At 35.4% G+C, this 20369-nt stretch overlaps 1 protein-coding gene across 4 annotated transcripts in view; it reads right to left on the reverse strand.

Annotated features, from left to right (window-relative positions):
* Nucleotides 1–20369, reverse strand: part of LRBA (LPS responsive beige-like anchor protein) — a 554804-nt gene that overhangs the window by 49779 nt on the left and 484656 nt on the right. For all 4 annotated transcript variants that reach the window (XM_070415300.1, XM_070415301.1, XM_070415299.1 and 1 more), the window contains one exon: nucleotides 17035–17202. In XM_070415300.1, the coding sequence (XP_070271401.1) occupies nucleotides 17035–17202 (168 nt within the window). The remainder of the gene's footprint in view (nucleotides 1–17034; nucleotides 17203–20369) is intronic.

The raw sequence follows: 20369 nt of genomic DNA on the forward strand, positions 1-20369 counted from the left end.
AATCACAGGAAACACACAGGTGTGAGGTTTAGGAAGTGGGATTGGTAATAGGGTAGCCAAATGAACGCTACCAAATGCCTAAACTGTTTTTAATGAACTTTCCTTTGCCTAGAGCAGTGATGGTGAACCTATGACATGCGTGTCAGAGGTGACACGCGAACTCATTTTTTTGGTTGATTTTTCTTTGTTAAATGGCATTTAAATATGTAAAATAAATATCAAAAATATAAGTCTTTGTTTTACTATGGTTGCAAATATCAAAAAAATTCTATATGTGACACGGCACCAGAGTTAAGTTAGGGTTTTTCAAAATGCTGACACGCCGAGCTCAAAAGGTTCGCCATCACTGGCCTAGAGAGTTTTAATGCCAGATGTTACCTTTTAAACATTTAAATTTGCAATGGAAGAGGATGATGAATCCCAATGTACCCATTAGTTAACTTCAATAATTATTAACACATTTGGCCTTCTGTCATCTTAAAGGAGCTCAGTCTAGCCCAGCCATGGGCAAACTACAGCCCGCGGGCCGGATCCAGCCCATTTGAAATGAATAAAACTAAAAAAAAAAACCGACCGTACCCTTTTATGTAATGATGTTTACTTTGAATTTATATTAGTTCACACAAACACTCCATCCATGCTTTTGTTCCGGCCCTCTGGTCCAGCTTAAGAACCCATTGTGGCCCTCGAGTCAAAAAGTTTGCCCACCCCTGGTCTAGGCCATATGAAAAATAAGAGAGTATTCTTGCCTTTAAGCAGTTTATTTTTTTTTACCTCTACTATGAAATTACACTGAGAACAAATATTCTATAATGACCAAAAGTTATAAACATTAGTCAGTAGCCTCATCTTTCTTTGGTTGGGGTTAAACACAACTAGACTTGCAAGGAGATGTTCAAACCTAAAGTTGCAAATTTAATTATGTAACTTCTCTAGTAAAAATCTTTCCATCCAAATTCCTTATCCTGGGGTGGCACCACAGCACAGGGTTACGTATGCAGACTGGAATCAGAACCCCTCAGTTCAAACCTTAGCTCTCACACATAAGCCAAGTGACTTTGGGCAAGTCACTCAACCTCCTATGCCTTAGTTTTATCATCTAAAATGGTGATAATAATAGTGGGTATTTCATTGGGTTGTTGTGAAGATTAAATTAGTTAATATAAGACAGAACAGTTCTTGACACATTGTAAGCTATCAGTAACCATCTGATGTTATTATTACAGCATACACACAAAAGACTTTAAACACAATGGCTGGCTAGGGTTAAGCAAGCATTTAACAGATGTTACCAACTACTCAATTAAGATGAGTAATAGAACTTAGCTCCTGTCTATGTTCCCAGTCTCATCCCCTGCCACTGTCCTCTCATACTCTATAATGTGAGAGGTAATGTGTATATATTGCTTTCTTTTCCTTTTCCCTGTGTGGTTGCCCCTTTCTCATTCTTTGGGAAATCTCTTCCCTACTCTCATCCAAACTGTGGCTGTCCCTCCCTGTTGCTCTTGGAGCAATGTGCATACTACCAACTTATCTAACATTCTAAATACTGGTTTCATTTCTGTCTTATCAATTAGACTGGAAATCTCCTCGAGACCAGAGACTGCCACATATTTCTGTGCTTCTGGGGGCTTGATGTATAGTAGATGCTCAATTCACTTAATGAATGAATGGCCATCTAAGTCAACATAATTCAGTGGGATGCAGCTAAGAAATATACTTCTACATTTACAGAGCAGTCCACCATTGAATAAAACATTCTATTAAATATTTCTACTAAAAAGCTTCCTTTATTATGTAACATTCTTATTCATCAATTCCCAATTATTTCTGTAAATAGCCTGTAACTACTTTCTATAATAAAACCTGAATTCAACAGGCAGCACTCCAGATGTTGAAATACATAGCAAATAAAAAAGACTATGCAAATACCTCGAGACATTCTAGTAAAACCACATTATTTATATTTTATAAACAGAATCTCAAATATTACCTAGAGAATTTATTAATGGATTTCCAAATGGAAATATTATGAAAAGATTTTCAACAGGTTGTGTATTCTATTGTTTTCTGTGCCAACTATTGCATACTTGCATGATTTTATGGCTATATATAGAGAAAGAGATAGTACATCTGAGAGAGAATACAGATACACACATTAGATTCAATGAAAGGAAGAAAGAGATAAAGAAAAGAAATAAAGGTCAAGGAAAGCAGACTTGGCTTTGTGACAATGCAGTATTTGGCTTCAATTTAATAATGACTATTTTAGTCTCTCTAAACTAGTCTTTTTAATCTGAAGGAGGAAACAATTTAACTCAATACAACACTTAGTAACCAACAATAAAGTTGTAAAATTTTATTTTAAGATGGATTTGGGGAAGAAATTACAAACATATGGATACAGTTAAAATAAACACACATGCACACTGCCTTTTTTAAGCACACAACTCTGAAATTGAATTTTATCCCCTATATATTTACATCTAAAAGCACTATAAAATTGAAATAAATTAAAAAATATATATTAAGAAAAAACATGCCATTTATTAATATGTTAAAAATTTCTGACATTACCAAGAAAATTCTAGAAAGCTGTCTTAAGATTCTAGAGAAACTCTTTACCAAGAAATGTTTAAAAATTCAAACAAGACTTCATATTTGGATTTCAGAGTCAACTCGAATTTCAATACTTTAAGAGTCACATTAAGACCACCAGTGATTCCATCACATTAATATGTGTTACGTATCATGTTCACTTATGCCAGTATTCCTCTTGCCCTTCCACATTTGAACTTAAGCTAGAGAACAACCTGTTGGATATTCCACTCAAAGTGTACTGATCAACATTCTAGGTGACCAGCACAGTGCCATTTGGGGCCACTATGACATCTAGCTCTGGTATCAGCAAATTTAAAAAGTGCACTACTCAAATGACTGCTTAGTCATTCTATGTTGGAGTTGGTGCAGACTAACTCTTAACCTATGAAATGAAATACAAAGTTACTTTTTAGTAGTCAGAGCATTGAACGCATCAAAAAAATTAAAAATAGCATAAAAGCCTAATTCAAATTTTTAAAAAGGAATCATTTAATATTGAAATGTAAATATCCAAAGTGCCCTAGAAATAAAAAAAATACATAAAATTCAAACTTTTAAAGCAATGGAAATAGTCTATCAGAAAAAAAAATTTCATGGCTATAGTAGCATATGGAATATTTAAAAGTCAATCAGATAAATGTTCAAAGTATAGACCAGATGATATTTAATCAGCAAAATATATAAAATAATCCATAGAGAAAAGGGCTATGGTGAAGAAATAAGTTAAATTAAAGAGAAATCTATGTAAAATTCAGATTTGAAAGACTTTTTCTTTAATTTTGAGAAATTAGACATAGAGAAAAACAAGAATTTGGTTTTTATGTTTTCAAATAAAGATTGAGCTATTGATTCCAATTCTATAAATTCTCATAGGAAAGAATTAGATGAATGCAAAAAAATATTTAAATACAAAGACAGTTATTATAGCATCCTATAGTAAAAACTAGGGAAAAGCTACTTAACCTATGATAATGAAATACTCTGTAGTCAGTTGAGTAGAGTTGAATATACCTGACATGGAAACTAGTCTGCAATATACTGACAAAAGAAAAATTCCTAATTATTAAAGAATATAGTATGTGATCTCAGTTAGGTAAAAACATAAATTAAAAAATATAAACACACATATACTTATGTGTGTTATGTGAGGTCACATAAAATTAAAAAATTAAAAGAGTAACTAGAAAAACTTTTTACCAAGAAATCTGTATACATACGTGGATACACACATATAAAATCTGGAAGAGAATGTACCAAACTATTATCAGTTGTTATTCCTGGTGAGGTTTGGCTTCTCACACAAAGCATGTATGAGAAGCCAAAAAATAAAGAATAACAAAAATAAAGAATAAAACTTTTTTATTTTGAAAAAAATTCTAAAACTAAAAAAATATAAAAATCTAAAGAAAAATCTGTCAACATAGGATAGAGTGTTATGAGGTTTAAATTTCCCATTCATAGTGTAGCCAGAAGAACTTAAGCATCTAGGAACAACTCTAGTTGATAAATTGGTTGTAACTATGAAATCAGTAGACCTTGCTATAAAGTTAATTTTATTTTTAGTTCATTCCCTAATTTATTTCTATCAGATTTCAAGGAGCCATTAGTTTTAGCAACAGTTTACCATCATTTAGTATAAATTAAATATTTAGAAAGGTGTATACATTTTATAAGTATATGCTTTTTACAATGCAACAGGTAACGGGAGGCATAAAAATGTTATGATGGTATTGAGTACATAAAGAGCAAAAAGAAAGAGTAGCTTGCTAAATATAGCAAAACATTAAAAAATAAGAATGCAGTGATAAGAATTCAAGAGAAAGATAAAATTAGGGTGGGAAAGGGGTATTTTTACTAAAACATCTACTCAATAGTACTATGGAAGTTACTAGGGTAAAACTAAGTAATTATAAATTTTGAAAATATTCACAGATTTCGCATTAGTGCCTTTAACTGAGCCTATACATTCTAGGCACATTAAATCGAAGCCTAGCTCAACCTCACTACAATCTCCACTTCTTGTAGCTGTCCATCCACTGCAGCATAATCCCAGCTGCCAATCTGAAATAAACCAGCTAGTCAGAGCAGACATAACCAACAGAAACAAATGTCACTCAATAATGTTCAGCGGCACTGTGCTCATGGATAATTTCAAACAGTATCTCTGTCTAGAACATTGATGTGCTCATTCAAAACACCTCCATCTCCAGCTACTGGAAATGAGTAGATAAAGCCGCCTGCCTAGAAAAATAAGTGGAATGCTGCTTCAAAGGACTTTCCAATGCTAAGAGGCAAACACAGTGAAACATAGTAGAAAGTTCTTAAAGAAAAATCAGGGGAATTAATTTCCTGCATTTAACAGTTTAAATTGTTTCTTAAAACCAGAAAAATATGGTTAAACTATGTCACAGAAAGAAGCAGTCATTTGGTCATTCATTTGGTAAGATTCATTTAGTCTATCTTCTCAATAGTGTTTGTAAGCATCCACTACAGGAAAACACTGAAATGAGACCCATACAGTGAGAAATCAGATCGACTTCAAGTAACTTAAAACATGAAATGCAACACACACACACACACACACACACACACACACACACACACACACACAGTACTGGCAGGGAGAGAAAGAGGTAAGAACAAATTTACTGTTATTACATAGTTTAATAATATTAACATTTAAAAAATTTTCACTTGACTCATATGTTTCACAAATACTAATAGAATGTCAGTTGCTGCTTTGCACTGATAATGAAAAGTAAAAGTAGTGATTATATTCTAAGTAGCAATATATTCCTTGGTAGAAATAAAAGAAAATAAAGTTGTTATTCTGAACACTTAGAAAACTGTCATACATATAATCTTACATAGATTTTTCCAGTCTATGAAATTTTTTTTCACCTTAACCTTTCTATAAGCTTGTATTTAGTTTAAAATTTAGAGAACAAAGTTCAATCACTTGATTTGAAACTACTTTTCTCACCCTTGATTTAAAATGATGTATCAAAGCCCGACTGGCATGGCTCCGTGGTTGAGCATCAACCTATGGACCAGGAGTTCACGGGCTTGATTCCCGGTCAGGGCACATGCCCAGGTTGTGGGCTCTATCACTAGTGAAAGAGGCAGCCGATCAGTGATTCTCTCTCATCATTGATGTTTCTCTCTCTCTCTCCCTCTCTCTTCCTCTCTGAAATCAATAAAAACATTTAAAAATAAATAAATAAAAATAAAATGATGTAACATAAAATCATACACTTGAATTCTATATAATCTTATTAGCTAATGTCACCCCAATACATGTAGTTAAGAGCTTTAAAAATAAAATAATCAGCACTGAAACCATTATAAATGTAATATAATCTCAATAAAATAAAATAAAGTAAAATAAAATAAAATATGGTGCCTAAAGAAAGCAGAGGTTCATGACAGAAATCATCAGCATAACAGAATCACTCAGGATTCCTTGGATTGTTGATAGTGAAATAAAATCATAAAATATCAATACTTTGCTGTTATGTCCTTGGATGTGCAATTCAGCCAGAACTATTTAACTAAGAAGTCTGCAATAGGCACAATAACTAGCAAAATCAAAGATTAGCTTTACTGTCAACTCTGATGTCCATTTGGTTCACTAAGGGAAATGTTGATTATTGTGGTTTTGATATACAAGAAAGTCTGGCATAATTTCAAGGTATTTTTTATGTAGGTTTTCAATTAAAACTTGACTAATCCTTACAGTTTATTTGGCTTTTCATTGTACAGTTCCTGCCCTGCACTGTGTCAAATATGCCATCTGGGTAACACACTTCTGGCCAGGGATGCTGCAGCATTATGTCTGTAACACTGAACTGTGGCTGCATAAAACCTTAACTTACTGCATTCAATACTTCTAATTTACTCTGTTGCTATAACCATCACAATCATGTTGTCCTATTGTCCTTCTCTTAAATCTCCCTGCAGTCACAAGAAAGACGTCTGCCCTACCTGCTTGAACTGGGCTGCAGACCATTCCCCCAACTATTTAACAAATGTTAACAATGCTATAAATACCAATTGTGTTTATGCTTTCTGAAAGATTCACTGCAGCCAGTCTTCTGCAACAGCGTTAGAGCTGAAATAAGCTGTTGACTCCCACCATGAGAGTGATTGAATTCTAAGCCAAAAATGCTTTTCCTTGGATAAGATATCTGATTTGCTACTGCTGTCATGAAGCTGAGGTCATGTAAACTTAAACACTGCTGCTGCTGCTTTTGGAAAACAGACCTTCTCAGAGTGATTATGTGTTGCTCAAACAGCATTTGGAAGGATAAATTTAGAAGAGAGAAAACGAGCCCCTGACACTAAACACAACTCAGAGAGAAATTTCAGGTCTGACTTCCATGTTGAGACTCATCGCATATAATCCTTTAAATTGAGCAACATCATGGCTCTCCTGCCCCTCTTCCCTACCCATTTATGTAAATAGAGCTGAGTTCCATTTTACAAAGGAAATTAATGTCTTTAATTTCTGAACTCACATAAACATTGTATTTGTTTGAAAAGTAAGAGAAAATGATGCTTCCAGAGGAAATGTAGGAAGGACTTACGGCGAGGGACACGATGAAACAGCATAGACAATATTGTTTGTATTAATGTTGCTCCTGAGCAACACTTACCTGCAGTGTGTCAGCAGCCTTTGAACCGCCGCCCCCTCCCCCCCGCCCCCCCACCCCAGCACCCTGGACTCAGCCCAGGCTCTGCTCATGGACCCCTTACACAATAGCTGCTCAGACCCCACACTCTGCCTCTACTTTCCCTTTTGTCAAAACCTATTATCAAATCCTGTGCACAGACAGCTGCATGATTGGAAAGGGTTGTTTAAAAAACACACACACAAGATTTGTAAGCAAATAAATTATCTCTGATGATGGAATTTTAAGCATTAGCAAACGTGATGTATTCTGTGGCAGAGGCTTTTTTGGTACCTATCAAACCACATGATGCAGGAACTGTCAGAGATGATGTCAGCATGTGACTCAGGCATTAGTTAACAAAGTCCAAATTTGGGGGTGAGGCCTTTCCACTTTTACTTTATACTTTCATACTATTTGAATTTTATATAGATAACATGCATTACTTTGATAAATGAGTTCCTAAAGCCCTTTATGTAACTATTTAATTACACACACACACACACACACACACACACAACACTAAGTAGTGAAACCCAAGATGCAGAATTCACAAATTTTAGGTCAAAAGCCTTCTTGCTTTTAGAAAAAAATGACAAGAACTACAATTAATGTGACATATCTAAGATATTTTCCCTAACAGTAGAAGTGATCTGACTGATCTTCAAATATGACGGGAAAAATGAAGAAATTAACTCAACTAGCTAAAAAGTATGAAAAAAATCATAGCTCAGTGAGTAAAATAGAAAATTAAGAGATGGGAGATGCTCTGTTTTCTGAGTGAGATAAAAGTTAATAAATTATAAATGACTTTATCTTTATCAAAGTGACATAAAGATCGTTATACAAAGTCACTATCCTAGCAACAGCAAACATGGCCAAAAACCAGAAAATAATCAAAAAGACCTCCAAACAGCAAAAGCAGTCAGAATCCTTATCCTCATGTTAACGTGCATCACACGTTCAGATTTTTAAGCCAAGACTTTTCCCCTCAAAAGAGAAAAAGAGTTGTGGGTTGGCTTTTACTCCTTGATTTTAAAGCTAAACAGAAAAGTAGCAAATGAAACAATTCCATGATCTCACTAACCAAAGATAATGACCATCTTTGGCTATATGACCATATGCATATGCACATGTAAAATTTGTGTCTCATATTTCATAACACAATCTGTTTTTCACTGTACTATGACAAAATATAACTCCATGACAATACATGCAGACCTATATAGCAATATTTCTGGTGCTATATATAGCATTCCACTATATGGATTTACCATTATTAAACCAGTTCTCTATTGTTAGACATTTATGTGAGGTTTTAAAATATTTTTATTGATTTTTAGAAAAAGAGGAAGGTAAAGGGAGAGAGAAAAACAACAAGCCCCGCAACCCAGGCATGTGCCCTGACTGGGAATCGAACCAGCAACCTTTCAGTGCTTGGGATGATGACCGACCAAGTGAGCCACAACGGCCAGGGCTATGTATTTGTTTTTAAAACAACTGTACAATTGAACCTATTTTTTTTTTTGCATACTTGCTCAGTTATTCCATTTGGTTAACTGCTAAGTGCATCAATATTTTAAAAACTGATACAGACTACTATAAAGACTCAACCCATTTTGACCCTCACCAAATATATAACAATGTCTGCTTTCAAACCAACATTAGGAACTTTCATTTTTTAAATCTTACATAATTTCATATGAATAAATACTGCTGAATTTTAAATTGAATTTCATTGACTACTAGTGAGGATAAACTACTTTTCATTTGTGGGTTGTATTTCATCTTTTGTGGAGTATCTGTTCCTGATATCTGGATGTTCAAAAACTTCAGTTTTTATGTAGCCAAATACATCAATTTTCTTAATGACTTTTAGTTTGTTAGTAGCCTCACAAAATGGACCCTTTATTTCAAGTTTATAAATCTACTCAGCTATATTATCTTCTAAGTTATAGTTTCACTTTTTTATACTTAAAACATTGTTTATACCAAATAAATATATTTCATTTATAATTTCTTTCACTGTAACAATGTGAAATAGGGATCTGAATTAATTTATATTCTAGACAATTAGCTAGATGTCCTACATCACATATCAAATAAGAAAACCTTTTTCCAGTTATTTAAAATACCACCTTTATGATATCCCCTCATATGTAATATGTCTAGTTCTGGAAGCTCTATTCTGCTCCACTGAACCTCTAAGTTCCTTCACTAAAACACGTTGTTTTGATTACTGTAGTTTATGTTTTTGTATCTGGTAGGGTAATCAAAACCTATTTATTTTACCTTTAATTTAGTTCTACCAAATCTGGTTATTTGGTTTCTCTGACTATCGCATCTAAGACACAATAAATTGTAGAATAGGTGGACGGGTGCCTGAAAGTAGACAGACATACTTGACACAGTAACAAGAAGTGAGAACTGATGGCTTGAGGGCAGAAATAGGAAAAAGATTAAAAGAGCACAAGAAGTAAAAAAAAAAAAAAAAAGCACCATGGAATTCTTTAGTTTAAGGTCAAATGTAGCACAGAACAATGATTAACATTAATAACAAAATATCATATTCTCTAATTATACTCCTCACTTCTCTTTGTTCACTATCTTACTGTAAAATGGCCTCTACTAAAAATGGTAGAACCATTGTTTTTCAAGTACACTTATTCTAAAAATTGACTATTCCCAAGGCAAATCAAGTCTCAACAGATTTCAAAGAATCTATATCATCCATACCACACTTTAGCTCTAAATTCAGTTAAAATTAGTAACAAAAAAACCCCCCCATAAGTAGATTGGAGTTCTGGAGACAATCCTCACTGAAGACATGACCTTTAAGCTGAGGCATATGTGACAAAGAGCCAGCATGTGAAAATTGGAGACAGTCAGAGAGAAGGGCTATCCTAAAAAGGTGCTAAGTCAGTGATGACCTTCACCTGACTAGGAACAGAAAGAAGGTCAGTGGACAGGGCCCATGAATGAGGAAGAGAATAGCATGGCATGAGATTAGAGATATAGGCAGGGGCCAGATCATATGGATCGAGTAGGATTTTGTTCTATGTTTAAGATGAAATAGGAAGGTTTAAATAGAGGAGTGACATGATCTGATTTACTTTAAACTATCACTTTGGCAGCCTCACTCAGAGCACATCACAATATATACAATTTTAAAAATTTTCTTTCTGATCTACTAAAACTCCATCAATGAACTATTTTATACTAAGGGCTAGATAACTCTCTCAACTTTTGAATATATCAAATATTATTAAAAAAAATTTTTTTTTTATTGATTTCAGAGAGGAAGGGAGAGGGAGAGATAGAAACATCAATGATGAGAGAGAATCATTGGCCAGCTGCCTCCTGCATGCCTCCTGCATGCCTCCTATTGGGGATTGAGCCCGCAACCCGGGCATGTGCCCTTGACTGGAATCGAACCTGGGACCCTTCAGTCTGCAGGCTGATGCTCTATTCACTGAGCCAAACCAGCTAGGGCTCAAATATTATTTATATGAGAATTGGTAGGTGCATTCTGGATAAGAATATAAAAATGTTCTAGAAATCATGCCTATAAATATATGTTATATTCTAAATATATTAAAAGAATTATTTATGGAACATGTTTATGTTACATTACTTTATTGTGAATGTGTTTTTTTTCTTTAATAAAAATATTTACTCTTACTCATATCTCATCTTGAATTCTATTATCCTATTTTTTCTCTCCTGAATTTCTTCTTTCCCTAATTTTTAGGTGTTTTTTTTTTTAAATGGTGTTAGGCTTGATAAGATCTTAATACATTTGATAAGTATGAGGATAAATGAGTGAGTCAAACCAAATTCAATGGAATTAATAATCAGAAAATAACCAGCTTTAATTATTTTTGTAACTTGTCTATAAAAGAATATATGTACTCATCACATGAAAAATTATGTAACTGTGTATGATGATGGATATTAACTAGACTTACTATTGTGATCGTTTTTGCAATATATACAATATTAAATCCTTATGATGTACACCTGAAACTAATATAACATATGTCAATTATACTTCAATTTTTTAAAAATGCAAAAAAAAAAAAGAGATGCTATGCTAGAAAAACAGCAGATTAAAAAAAAAGGTAAAGGAAGAGGAAAAGGGAAAAAAAAAATAGAACCAAAGACAGAGAAATAAAGGAGAGTAAAGAGAATTTTTAGATAAATAGCTACAGATAAGAATATATCCTTTAGTTGGAGGTCACAGATATTTGAAAACATTAGCATATTTGCTTGAAAAATAATTCTTTCAGCTGTGTGATCTATGCAAATGCAGACAATGTTGTATATTGATAACCCAGCTGTTTTCTAAAAATTAAAAACAACATAAAAGTTTAATGTGCTGCAGGCTGTTTCTCTGATTACTCTTTGTCCTCTTGCGGTTATTATTTCTTTCGTTTAGTGCCTTTTTTATAGAGAGATTATTTTTATGATCACTTATTATACCATATGCATTAACCATTCACTCTAGAATAAGTTTCTCAAGTAGAAGGGGAAGGCATGACTTGTACGTAGACAACTTGCTTCTGGGCATGACTGTGTGAACATCTAAGTGTCCCAAATTAACATTAAAATGTTAATTTTAATGTGACCAGAAATATGCAATATATAGCTACTGAACAGAAATAAGTCTAGTGTAGTCTGCTTTTAATACTAGAAAGGCACAAATCTATGCTGGAACCATTACTGTGGTTTTGCAGAAATAATCCTATATAATAAAAGGTTAATATGCAAATCGACCGAATAGCAGAATGACTGGTCGCTATGATGTGCACTGACAACCAGGGGGCAGATGCTCAATGCAGGAGCTGCCCCCTGGTGGTCAGTGTGCTCCCACAGGGGGACTGCCACTCAGCCTGAAGCCGGCTCATGGCTGGCAAGTGCAGAGGTGGTGGTGGGAGCCTCTCCTGCCTCTGCAGCAGGCGGACATCCCAAGGGCTCCTGGACTGCGAGAGGGTGCAGGCCAGGCTGAGGGACCCCCCAGTGCACAAATGTCATGCACCAGGCCTCTAGTGTTTTAATATAAGTGAAGTATATGCGCAAATCTATTAATATTGGAGATGTTACAGCATCTCAGAGGAACGAGATTCTGAAGAAAAGATGGTGTAGCCTGAAGATGGGGGTGGAAGTAAATTAGGAGATGGCAATAGTGAGAGTTTTACAATTGGCAGGAGGCCTGTGACAAGACTTGACTTGGAGGCTGTGCAGGCATGTGGTTGGCTAGGGCAGCGGTTCTCAACCTGTGGGTCGCGACCCCTTTGGCGGTCAAACGACCCTTTCACAGGGGTCGCCTAAGACCATCCTGCATATCAGATATTTACATTACGATTCATAACAGTAGCAACATTACAGTTATGAAGTAGCAACAAAAATAATTTTATGGTTCAATCACAACATGAGGAACTGTATTTAAAGGGCCAGAAGGTTGAGAACCACTGGGCTAGGGTGAGAGCAGTGGGACCTGCCTCCCTGGGTCTCCGTTTATAGCTTTGCTCCACTATCAAGGTTTAGAAGGAAACAGTGTGTATGAGGGAAGAGGCCCTCTGTGAGCAACCTCTGAAACAGTGCCTACTCCCCCAGGCACTCTGAATCCCCTCACCCAGCCTTATTTTCTTTGTATCACTTAATACTAAATAAAATTAGTCTTTACTGTTGATTTTCTGTGCACCCCATTAGAAAGTGAGCTCCCTGAAAGAAGGGACTTTGTCTGATTTTCTTGTTTATCACTGTATTTTCAGCACCTTGAACAAAATGAGTATTTGTTGAATAAGTGAATGAATAATGAATAAAATAAACTGTCCCAATTCATCAGCCCCTCCTTATCTATCCAAACTAGCCTAGATCCTCCATTCCAGTAGTATTCCTTTAACAATATCATCAGTCACCCTTCCACATTCAATCCTTTTTTACATATTCCACCATACTTCATGGCAAAATCTCTCTCTCTCTCTCTCTCTCTCTCTCTCTCTCTCTCTCTCTCTCCTCCTGCATATATACTTTGCACACACACACACACACACACACACACACACACACACACCCCTTCTCTTTTAAGCTTTTTCCTACACCTGCTCTCTTGCTGTTGAGAACACAGGAGAAACCTAGTGGAAAGAAAATATTTATTTATTTATTATTGGGAATTTGTTAAATACCCATCACTATGTTAAGCACGTCCATAAGTATTATCTCAAATCCTCATAATCTTCCTGCCTTCCCACCCCATTCATGCACACTTTCTCATACTGGTCCCCAGGCTAACAACCTCTTTAATCTCAGACAAGGCACTACTGTTCCCTGCTGCCCAGGGCTTATCTGTGTTCTGGATTTTGTTCCTGTCCTCTTTCTCACAGAGCTTGGTAGTCTATTATGAGCTTTCTTTACTGTATGCTTGACATCTTTCCTCTTCTTGGATCTTTTTAATAAACACAGAAACAGGGTCAAATATCTACCCACTTAAAAAAAAAATCTCTTAAAGTACTTCTAAAAAATTTTAGTTTAGATTTTACCTTTCCCCATGGGGGAGAGGGGAATCATTTGAAAGGAAAGGGTCCGACCTCTCTCCCAATATACAGAAAGGAAGGGAGGGGGATAGGAAACTTTTAGTAAAATAAATAAATGCAAATCTATATACTAAAAACAACAACAACAAAAAACAAAAAAAAAAACAGAGTGGCCCTTAGAGTGGCTGCTAATGGGTATGGGGTTTCTTATTGTGGTGATAAAAATTAAATTGTGGTGATGCTTGTAAAACTGTGAGTATACGAAAAGCTATTATATTGGACATTTTAAATAGGCGAATTGTGTCAAATGTGAGCCAAATCTCAATAAAGCTATTAAAAATTCTCCCTTCAATTATTTCCTTTCTCACTGTGTTTACTTGCTCAGCAACCATTCACAGCACAGCCCTGTACTGTCTAAGTTACTTTCTCTAAGGTCACCAAGGATTCTGAGAATAACCCAATGGGTACTTTTCAGTTCTTATCTGTTCAATCTTCTAGACATGTTCTAAAAAACAATACATGTGGTGGTGTAACCAACCTTCAACCTTCAATCCACTGCCTTATAATACAGGTAAAAATACTTTTTATGGCACTGAAGTTCCTTGGTGGTCTGGCTCCTATCTCTATCATCTTATCACTTTCAGTTCATTCATTCTCCAGCTATGATCTCTTTCATCTATGTGTACATATCCTTTGCTCATGACTCTACCCAATATTCTTATTCATCTTTCAATGTACAGCCCCAGCCTCTCATTTCTCAGAAAACATGCCTGGATTCTCCTGCCTGGGTTTAGTACCAATCCTCTATCCTTGTACATACATACAGTGTGCTTAACCCTATACTGAATTTATTACAGCATATTATACTTGTTTACCCACCCATATTTCCCCACTAGACAGTGACCTCCAGCTGATGAGGGCAGGGCCTTCAACTCTTTAACCTCATTACACAATTTGGGTTTAGTGAAAGGATGTTGAAAAAGGAATGAATTAATGACCTACTCTTGTTTTGTTTCTCCTTGGTTCACTTCACAGTGAACTCTGCATGGGTCCTCTAGGAAACGGTCTCTAATAACTTCTCTGGTGTTAACATTGTATGATTCTTTCTATGATGTAATCAGCAATTCCTATTCTTTTTACAGTTGTGTTTCCTAGCCCAGGGATTTAACAGTGAACAACACAAGGGAAGGAACTAACACTTGCTGAGTACTTATGATGGTATAGGGACCACTAGGCACTTACCATGTGCTATACCTCATATAATTCTCTAGGGCAGTGATTCTCAACCTTCTGGCCCTTTAAATACAGTTCCTCATGTTGTGACCCAACCATAAAATTATTTTCGTTGCTACTTCATAACTGTAATGTTGCTACTGTTATGAATCATAATGTAAATATCTAATATGCAGGATGGTCTTAGGTGACCCCTGTGAAAGGGTCGTTCGACCGCCAAAGGGGTCTCGACCCACAGGTTGAGAACCGCTGCTCTAGGGGGTGGGCATTATCACACCAATTCTATGTCTAATGGAAATGGAGTCTCGGGCAGACTCATGTCATACAACTAGTAGACATCAGGGCCAGGAATGAAATCCACATTTACTGACTGGTTGTCTGTCTGTTTCTTTACTCTACTATATCACACTGCACTGTGCCACAGGATTTAGCATTATGATACAGAATGGCTATAATAAAGGATAATCACATTTGTTAAGTACCATTCAGAAAGCTTTGTAGAACAACAGTATGGTGATTGCCAGAGAGAAAGGGATGTGGATGGAGGTAGAAGAAGGTAAAGGGGGGTTTAAATGGTGATGGAAGGAGACCTGACTTAAGGTGGTGAATACACAATACAATATACAGATGGTGTATTATAGAATTGTACACCTAAAGCCTATATAATTTTATTCACCAATGTCACCCTAATAAATTCAATAAAAAGAAAAAGAATTGGCTAGACATGTTACATAAAAAAAACTTTGTGAATTAATCATATATATTTATATAAATAGTACTAAGTAATGAAGTGATATATTCTTTCAAACACATCAGGTACCTACCATACTTAGAACACAGCAAGCCACATTATTAGAATGCATGCTGAATCTAATATAAATATATGTTTATATAGCACCCTATATAATAAAAGCCTAGTATGCAAACTGTCCCCTCAACTGGGAGTTCGTCCGGGAATTCGACCAGAGGGTGAGGCCAGCTGGGGGAAGGGAGGGAGGCCCTGGCCGGTGGTGGTGGCAGGTGGCTGGAGGAAGGTGCGAGGGACCTTACCAGTGCATGAATTTCGTGCACTGGACCTCTAGTAAAATATAAACATAAATTAAGGTGTGATGAGTATGATGAGTGCTTATTATGCACTGTCAACATGACCAGGTCATACACAGAATTATAAAGGAATGTACTGAGTACTGGTAAAAAATGACAAACCTTACTTATTACACATAATGTTCTCTTTAAAGTGATTATGCTAAGCAAAATAAGCCAATCAGAGAAAGATAAGTATCACATGATCTCACTCATCTGTGGAATCTAATGAACAAAATCAACTAATGAACAAAATAGATCCAGAGACATAGCAGCATGGAACAGGCTGCCAAATCTCAGAGGGAAGGCAGGGGTGGGTGGGAAGAGATCAACCAAAGAACTTGTATGCAATATATGCATAACCCACGGACACTCACAATAGTATGGTGAAGGCCTCGGAGGTGTGGGTACAGGGTGGAGGGGTCAATGGGAAAAAACAAAGGGGACATCTGTAAGACTTTCAAGAATAAAGATAATGTATGAAAATGTTAGATTTCATTCCTACTATTACCATCTATGGCTATACAGGTACTTATGTATCATATATAAATATGTGTTTTATCACATTTAAATAGATATATGCTTACAGTCTTAGTTCTTTATTAAATTATTTTCCTAACACTTTAAATAAGTGAGTAGCCTTCAAAGTTATAAAAATTATAAATATTATTATTTATCCCTTCATGGTTTCAGCTTGAAGAAGCTCTCATTTTTTTATTGAGTCAAGCATTTTATTAGAAGAAAGTCCTGGGTTCTAGTCCCAACTAAGTCTCTAACTGGAAGGTTATCCTGCTTAAGATACTTCATCCACCTGGTTTCAGTTTCATCTTTAGTCAAATGAAAGTAGGAGGAAGATGACATCTAGTACCTTCTAGTCTAAAGACACCTGTTAGCCCCAGTCAGGTAATTACCTCTCTCAGCACAGGATCAGTTATTGAATTCAGGTTGACAGCTCCTTCATAGGTCAGGTAATAGAACACATTGAGGGATCGAACAGCCTCTGGTCCTTGCTGTTTATAGCCAAAAATGAGATCAATCCACTGGTGAAGTTGGCAGGAAACAAATTCACTCTCCAGAGCCTGAAAAAGGGCATAGGCTGTATTATTATGCTGAATTCTATTTTTAAAATATGTAGAGAAATTGAGAACAAGCAGTAAAGTTTGATGCTAAATTTACTGTGAACAGACTAAGTCTGATGTCCTATTTTCCACCAGAATCTGTTCTCCCTTATTTACAATGAGAGGCCTGGTGCATGAAAATTCATGCACTGGAGGTGGGGGGTCCCTCAGCCCGGCCTGCCCCCTCTCACAGTCTGGGAGCCCTCAGAGGTGGAAGGCGACCCGGCGATCAGGGGAAGGCGATGCCCCCATCACACTTCTGCTGCTGCCACTGTCAGCAGCACAAGCCTCCGCTGGCCCTGGTTACCTGCACCTCGGGCTGGCCCTGGGTGGCTGGGGGGCTGAGGGGACTGGGCGCCACCATCTTGTGGCTGTGGGTGCTGCCATCTTTGAGGGCGTGGCAGTCATTAGCATATTCCCTCCTTATTGGCTGTGGGTGCCACCATCTTTTGCAATGGTGTGAGGGTCAATTAGCATATTCCCTCTTTATTAGACAGGATTAGAGTCTTTCCAGCATTTGTCATGCTGAATTGTAATAGATTGCTACCATTAACATTTTGGTGTTATTCTACTATACTGTGAGTAAGCACAGTGAAGACCAGGGATGAGATTCTGTCTTGGTCACATAACTCAAGGCCTGACAGGTACTCAATTCATGCTTCAAAGATAGGTCATATAATGTAAAGGCTACTGTAGGACAGCAAATATGAAAACATTAAAAATTTACTGTCTACTTAGAATATTTATAATTGTTCTAAATACTGTATAAACATTTTTTTGTTTACTGCATGTGACAACTGTAACCAAATCATTTAGTTATTTCAACTGAATTTTCATGCCAACAAATGAGATCTTAGGAGGGATACTTATAATTACTGAATTATTATTCTAGGTATTAATATCAAATGAGTCCAAATTATCTGATTCTGGTAACATAACAGTGTTCAATAAATAATGAATGAACTTAATCAAGTATTCAGTAGAAATGCTGGGCACAGATCCACTCCAGATCATTACATTCCCAGTTACTGGCACTGTACCTAAAACACAATAGATGCCAATGTTCGCTAAATTTAATAAAGTTAAAAATAAGAGTTTAAGAATACTGGAGACATTATTGAGGTATTTATATTTATATTATTTATTATTGTTCAATATTATTCCAACATGAAAGTTTAGTATTATGGACCACTTTATCTCTGATTCAAATCAGAGATCTCTCAAACTCAAACTTTGAAGAGTGAACCAAAGTGTACCAAGTTTTATCAAGTTACGTGTCTCATTGAAATTCTTACTTTTAGAATAATAAGTGTATGGCTATGATGTGTTTTGGTGTGACTTGCTATGTTATCAATATTTTAAAAAGAAGTCTGTTGTTTTTAAAACAAAATTGACTAACTTCTATAGCAAGCAATGAGTAAGAAATAAACTATCTCGTCACAAAATAAGTTCCTATTAGTTCACAGGTGTAGACTTGTGCAAATATTTGGTTTATTAAAATAAATGCCTAAGAATAAGAAAGATGTTTATGGCCAAATCCAAATATATTTCCTTTAATAATATTTAACTTTGCTTCACAATATATGGCATACTTTAAAATATAGAGAACAATTCTGTAAATAAAACTCTAGTCAATTCTCATATTGCAAAGTGTACCTGAAAAAAAAGTATACCTAAAAATAATTTAGCATGTTTCAATAGTGAAAGTTACTATTTTAAACATTTCTTGTAAAACTCGTATTTAAAAATTTAGTAAATAGCTAACAGAGCACAAGACTGCTTCATATTTTATTTGACATAAGAAGAGAATGGCTTGTAATAACTTTAAATAAATTTCTATTTTAAGTACGTGGATTTAAAAAAATTAATCCCCAAATCCAGGAACTATTAATGCAAGTTGCACCCCAAAGTGATACGTCTGTTTCATTAACTCAGGCCTTGGGTAGGAATGGGGGGTGGGAACATGTTTAAAGTGACACATAAAAACAGCAATTGTCTTAATTTGTGTGCAGTGCACTCCACACAAAAGCCCTAAATATGTTCAAATTAGAGCAAGCTGCTTGATTGTCACTACAGTCTCATGTCACATTAATGCATGACAAACATTAAACCATACACTTAAATGGCAATTTATATCATTTAAATGTTTACTGCCAGACTAGCTCATCACTCATTTAAATGTGACTTTCTGACAGCTAATTTCAGTTAATTTTCTCCAATTCACTTAATTAGAACTTTCAATCAGGGAAGAACCTCTACATATCTTTGAGATTACATCCTTTTTATTTGTTCAAAATTTGAGTCCATAAACTGCTGAAAAGCTCTGCATGTAATAGATTAGCATGTAGTATCTGAATCTACAAAAAAGGTGTGACCATATGAAGCAAACTCACAGTATGTACTCTCGAAAAGAACCTACACTTATTTATGTAAATAATACTCTCACCAGTAGTTTAAATAAAAAACGTTTAGTTCATATACACACATTATTGAAACTATAAAAACCCTGCATCCAAGCTAATTAAAAATTAATGATTTCAAAATTGTTTAATAAGATAAAACAGTCAGGAGTCTCCCAAGTGTCCATGGTATTGTGATTTGAAACTATAAAATTCTAGAAGGCTCAGCAAATGACAAAGTACAAATGAATTTTCTCAATATTAAAGCCCTAAAAACCAGAGCAATTTTATTTTGCTGTCATCAAACAAAGAATTGTTTTACTAATGTTGATTACTTTTTTATGCATATTCAAAATGTTGAAGTTGGTTAGATTTAGATGCTTAAACCTTGATACCACATCACAATGTTAAGCAAAAATGCTGAATTTAAAGACACTGTGCTCACACTGTACTATAAACACACGCACAGAGATGACTCCAGTGTCATGGTTCAGCCCTCCCCTTTCAATATCATACTGGTCAGTCCTTAAGGGGTTGGCCAGTACCATGGAATGATTGGCAACATCTTTGCAGAGGTTGATAAACACATTGCCTTCATGAATAAATTTTAAATAAACATTTAAAGACTACACTAAAAATCTCATTAACTGTCCTCAAGCATTTCTTGCAATATACTAAATGCTTAAAAAAAAAAAAAAAAAAGAACAAAAAAAAAGAACCGCTAGTTAA

The sequence above is a fragment of the Myotis yumanensis genome, unplaced genomic scaffold (assembly GCF_028538775.1).
Source record: "Myotis yumanensis isolate MYYU_CA2020_CCGP unplaced genomic scaffold, mMyoYum1.0.hap1 SCAF_5, whole genome shotgun sequence".
Taxonomy (NCBI): domain Eukaryota; kingdom Metazoa; phylum Chordata; class Mammalia; order Chiroptera; family Vespertilionidae; genus Myotis; species Myotis yumanensis.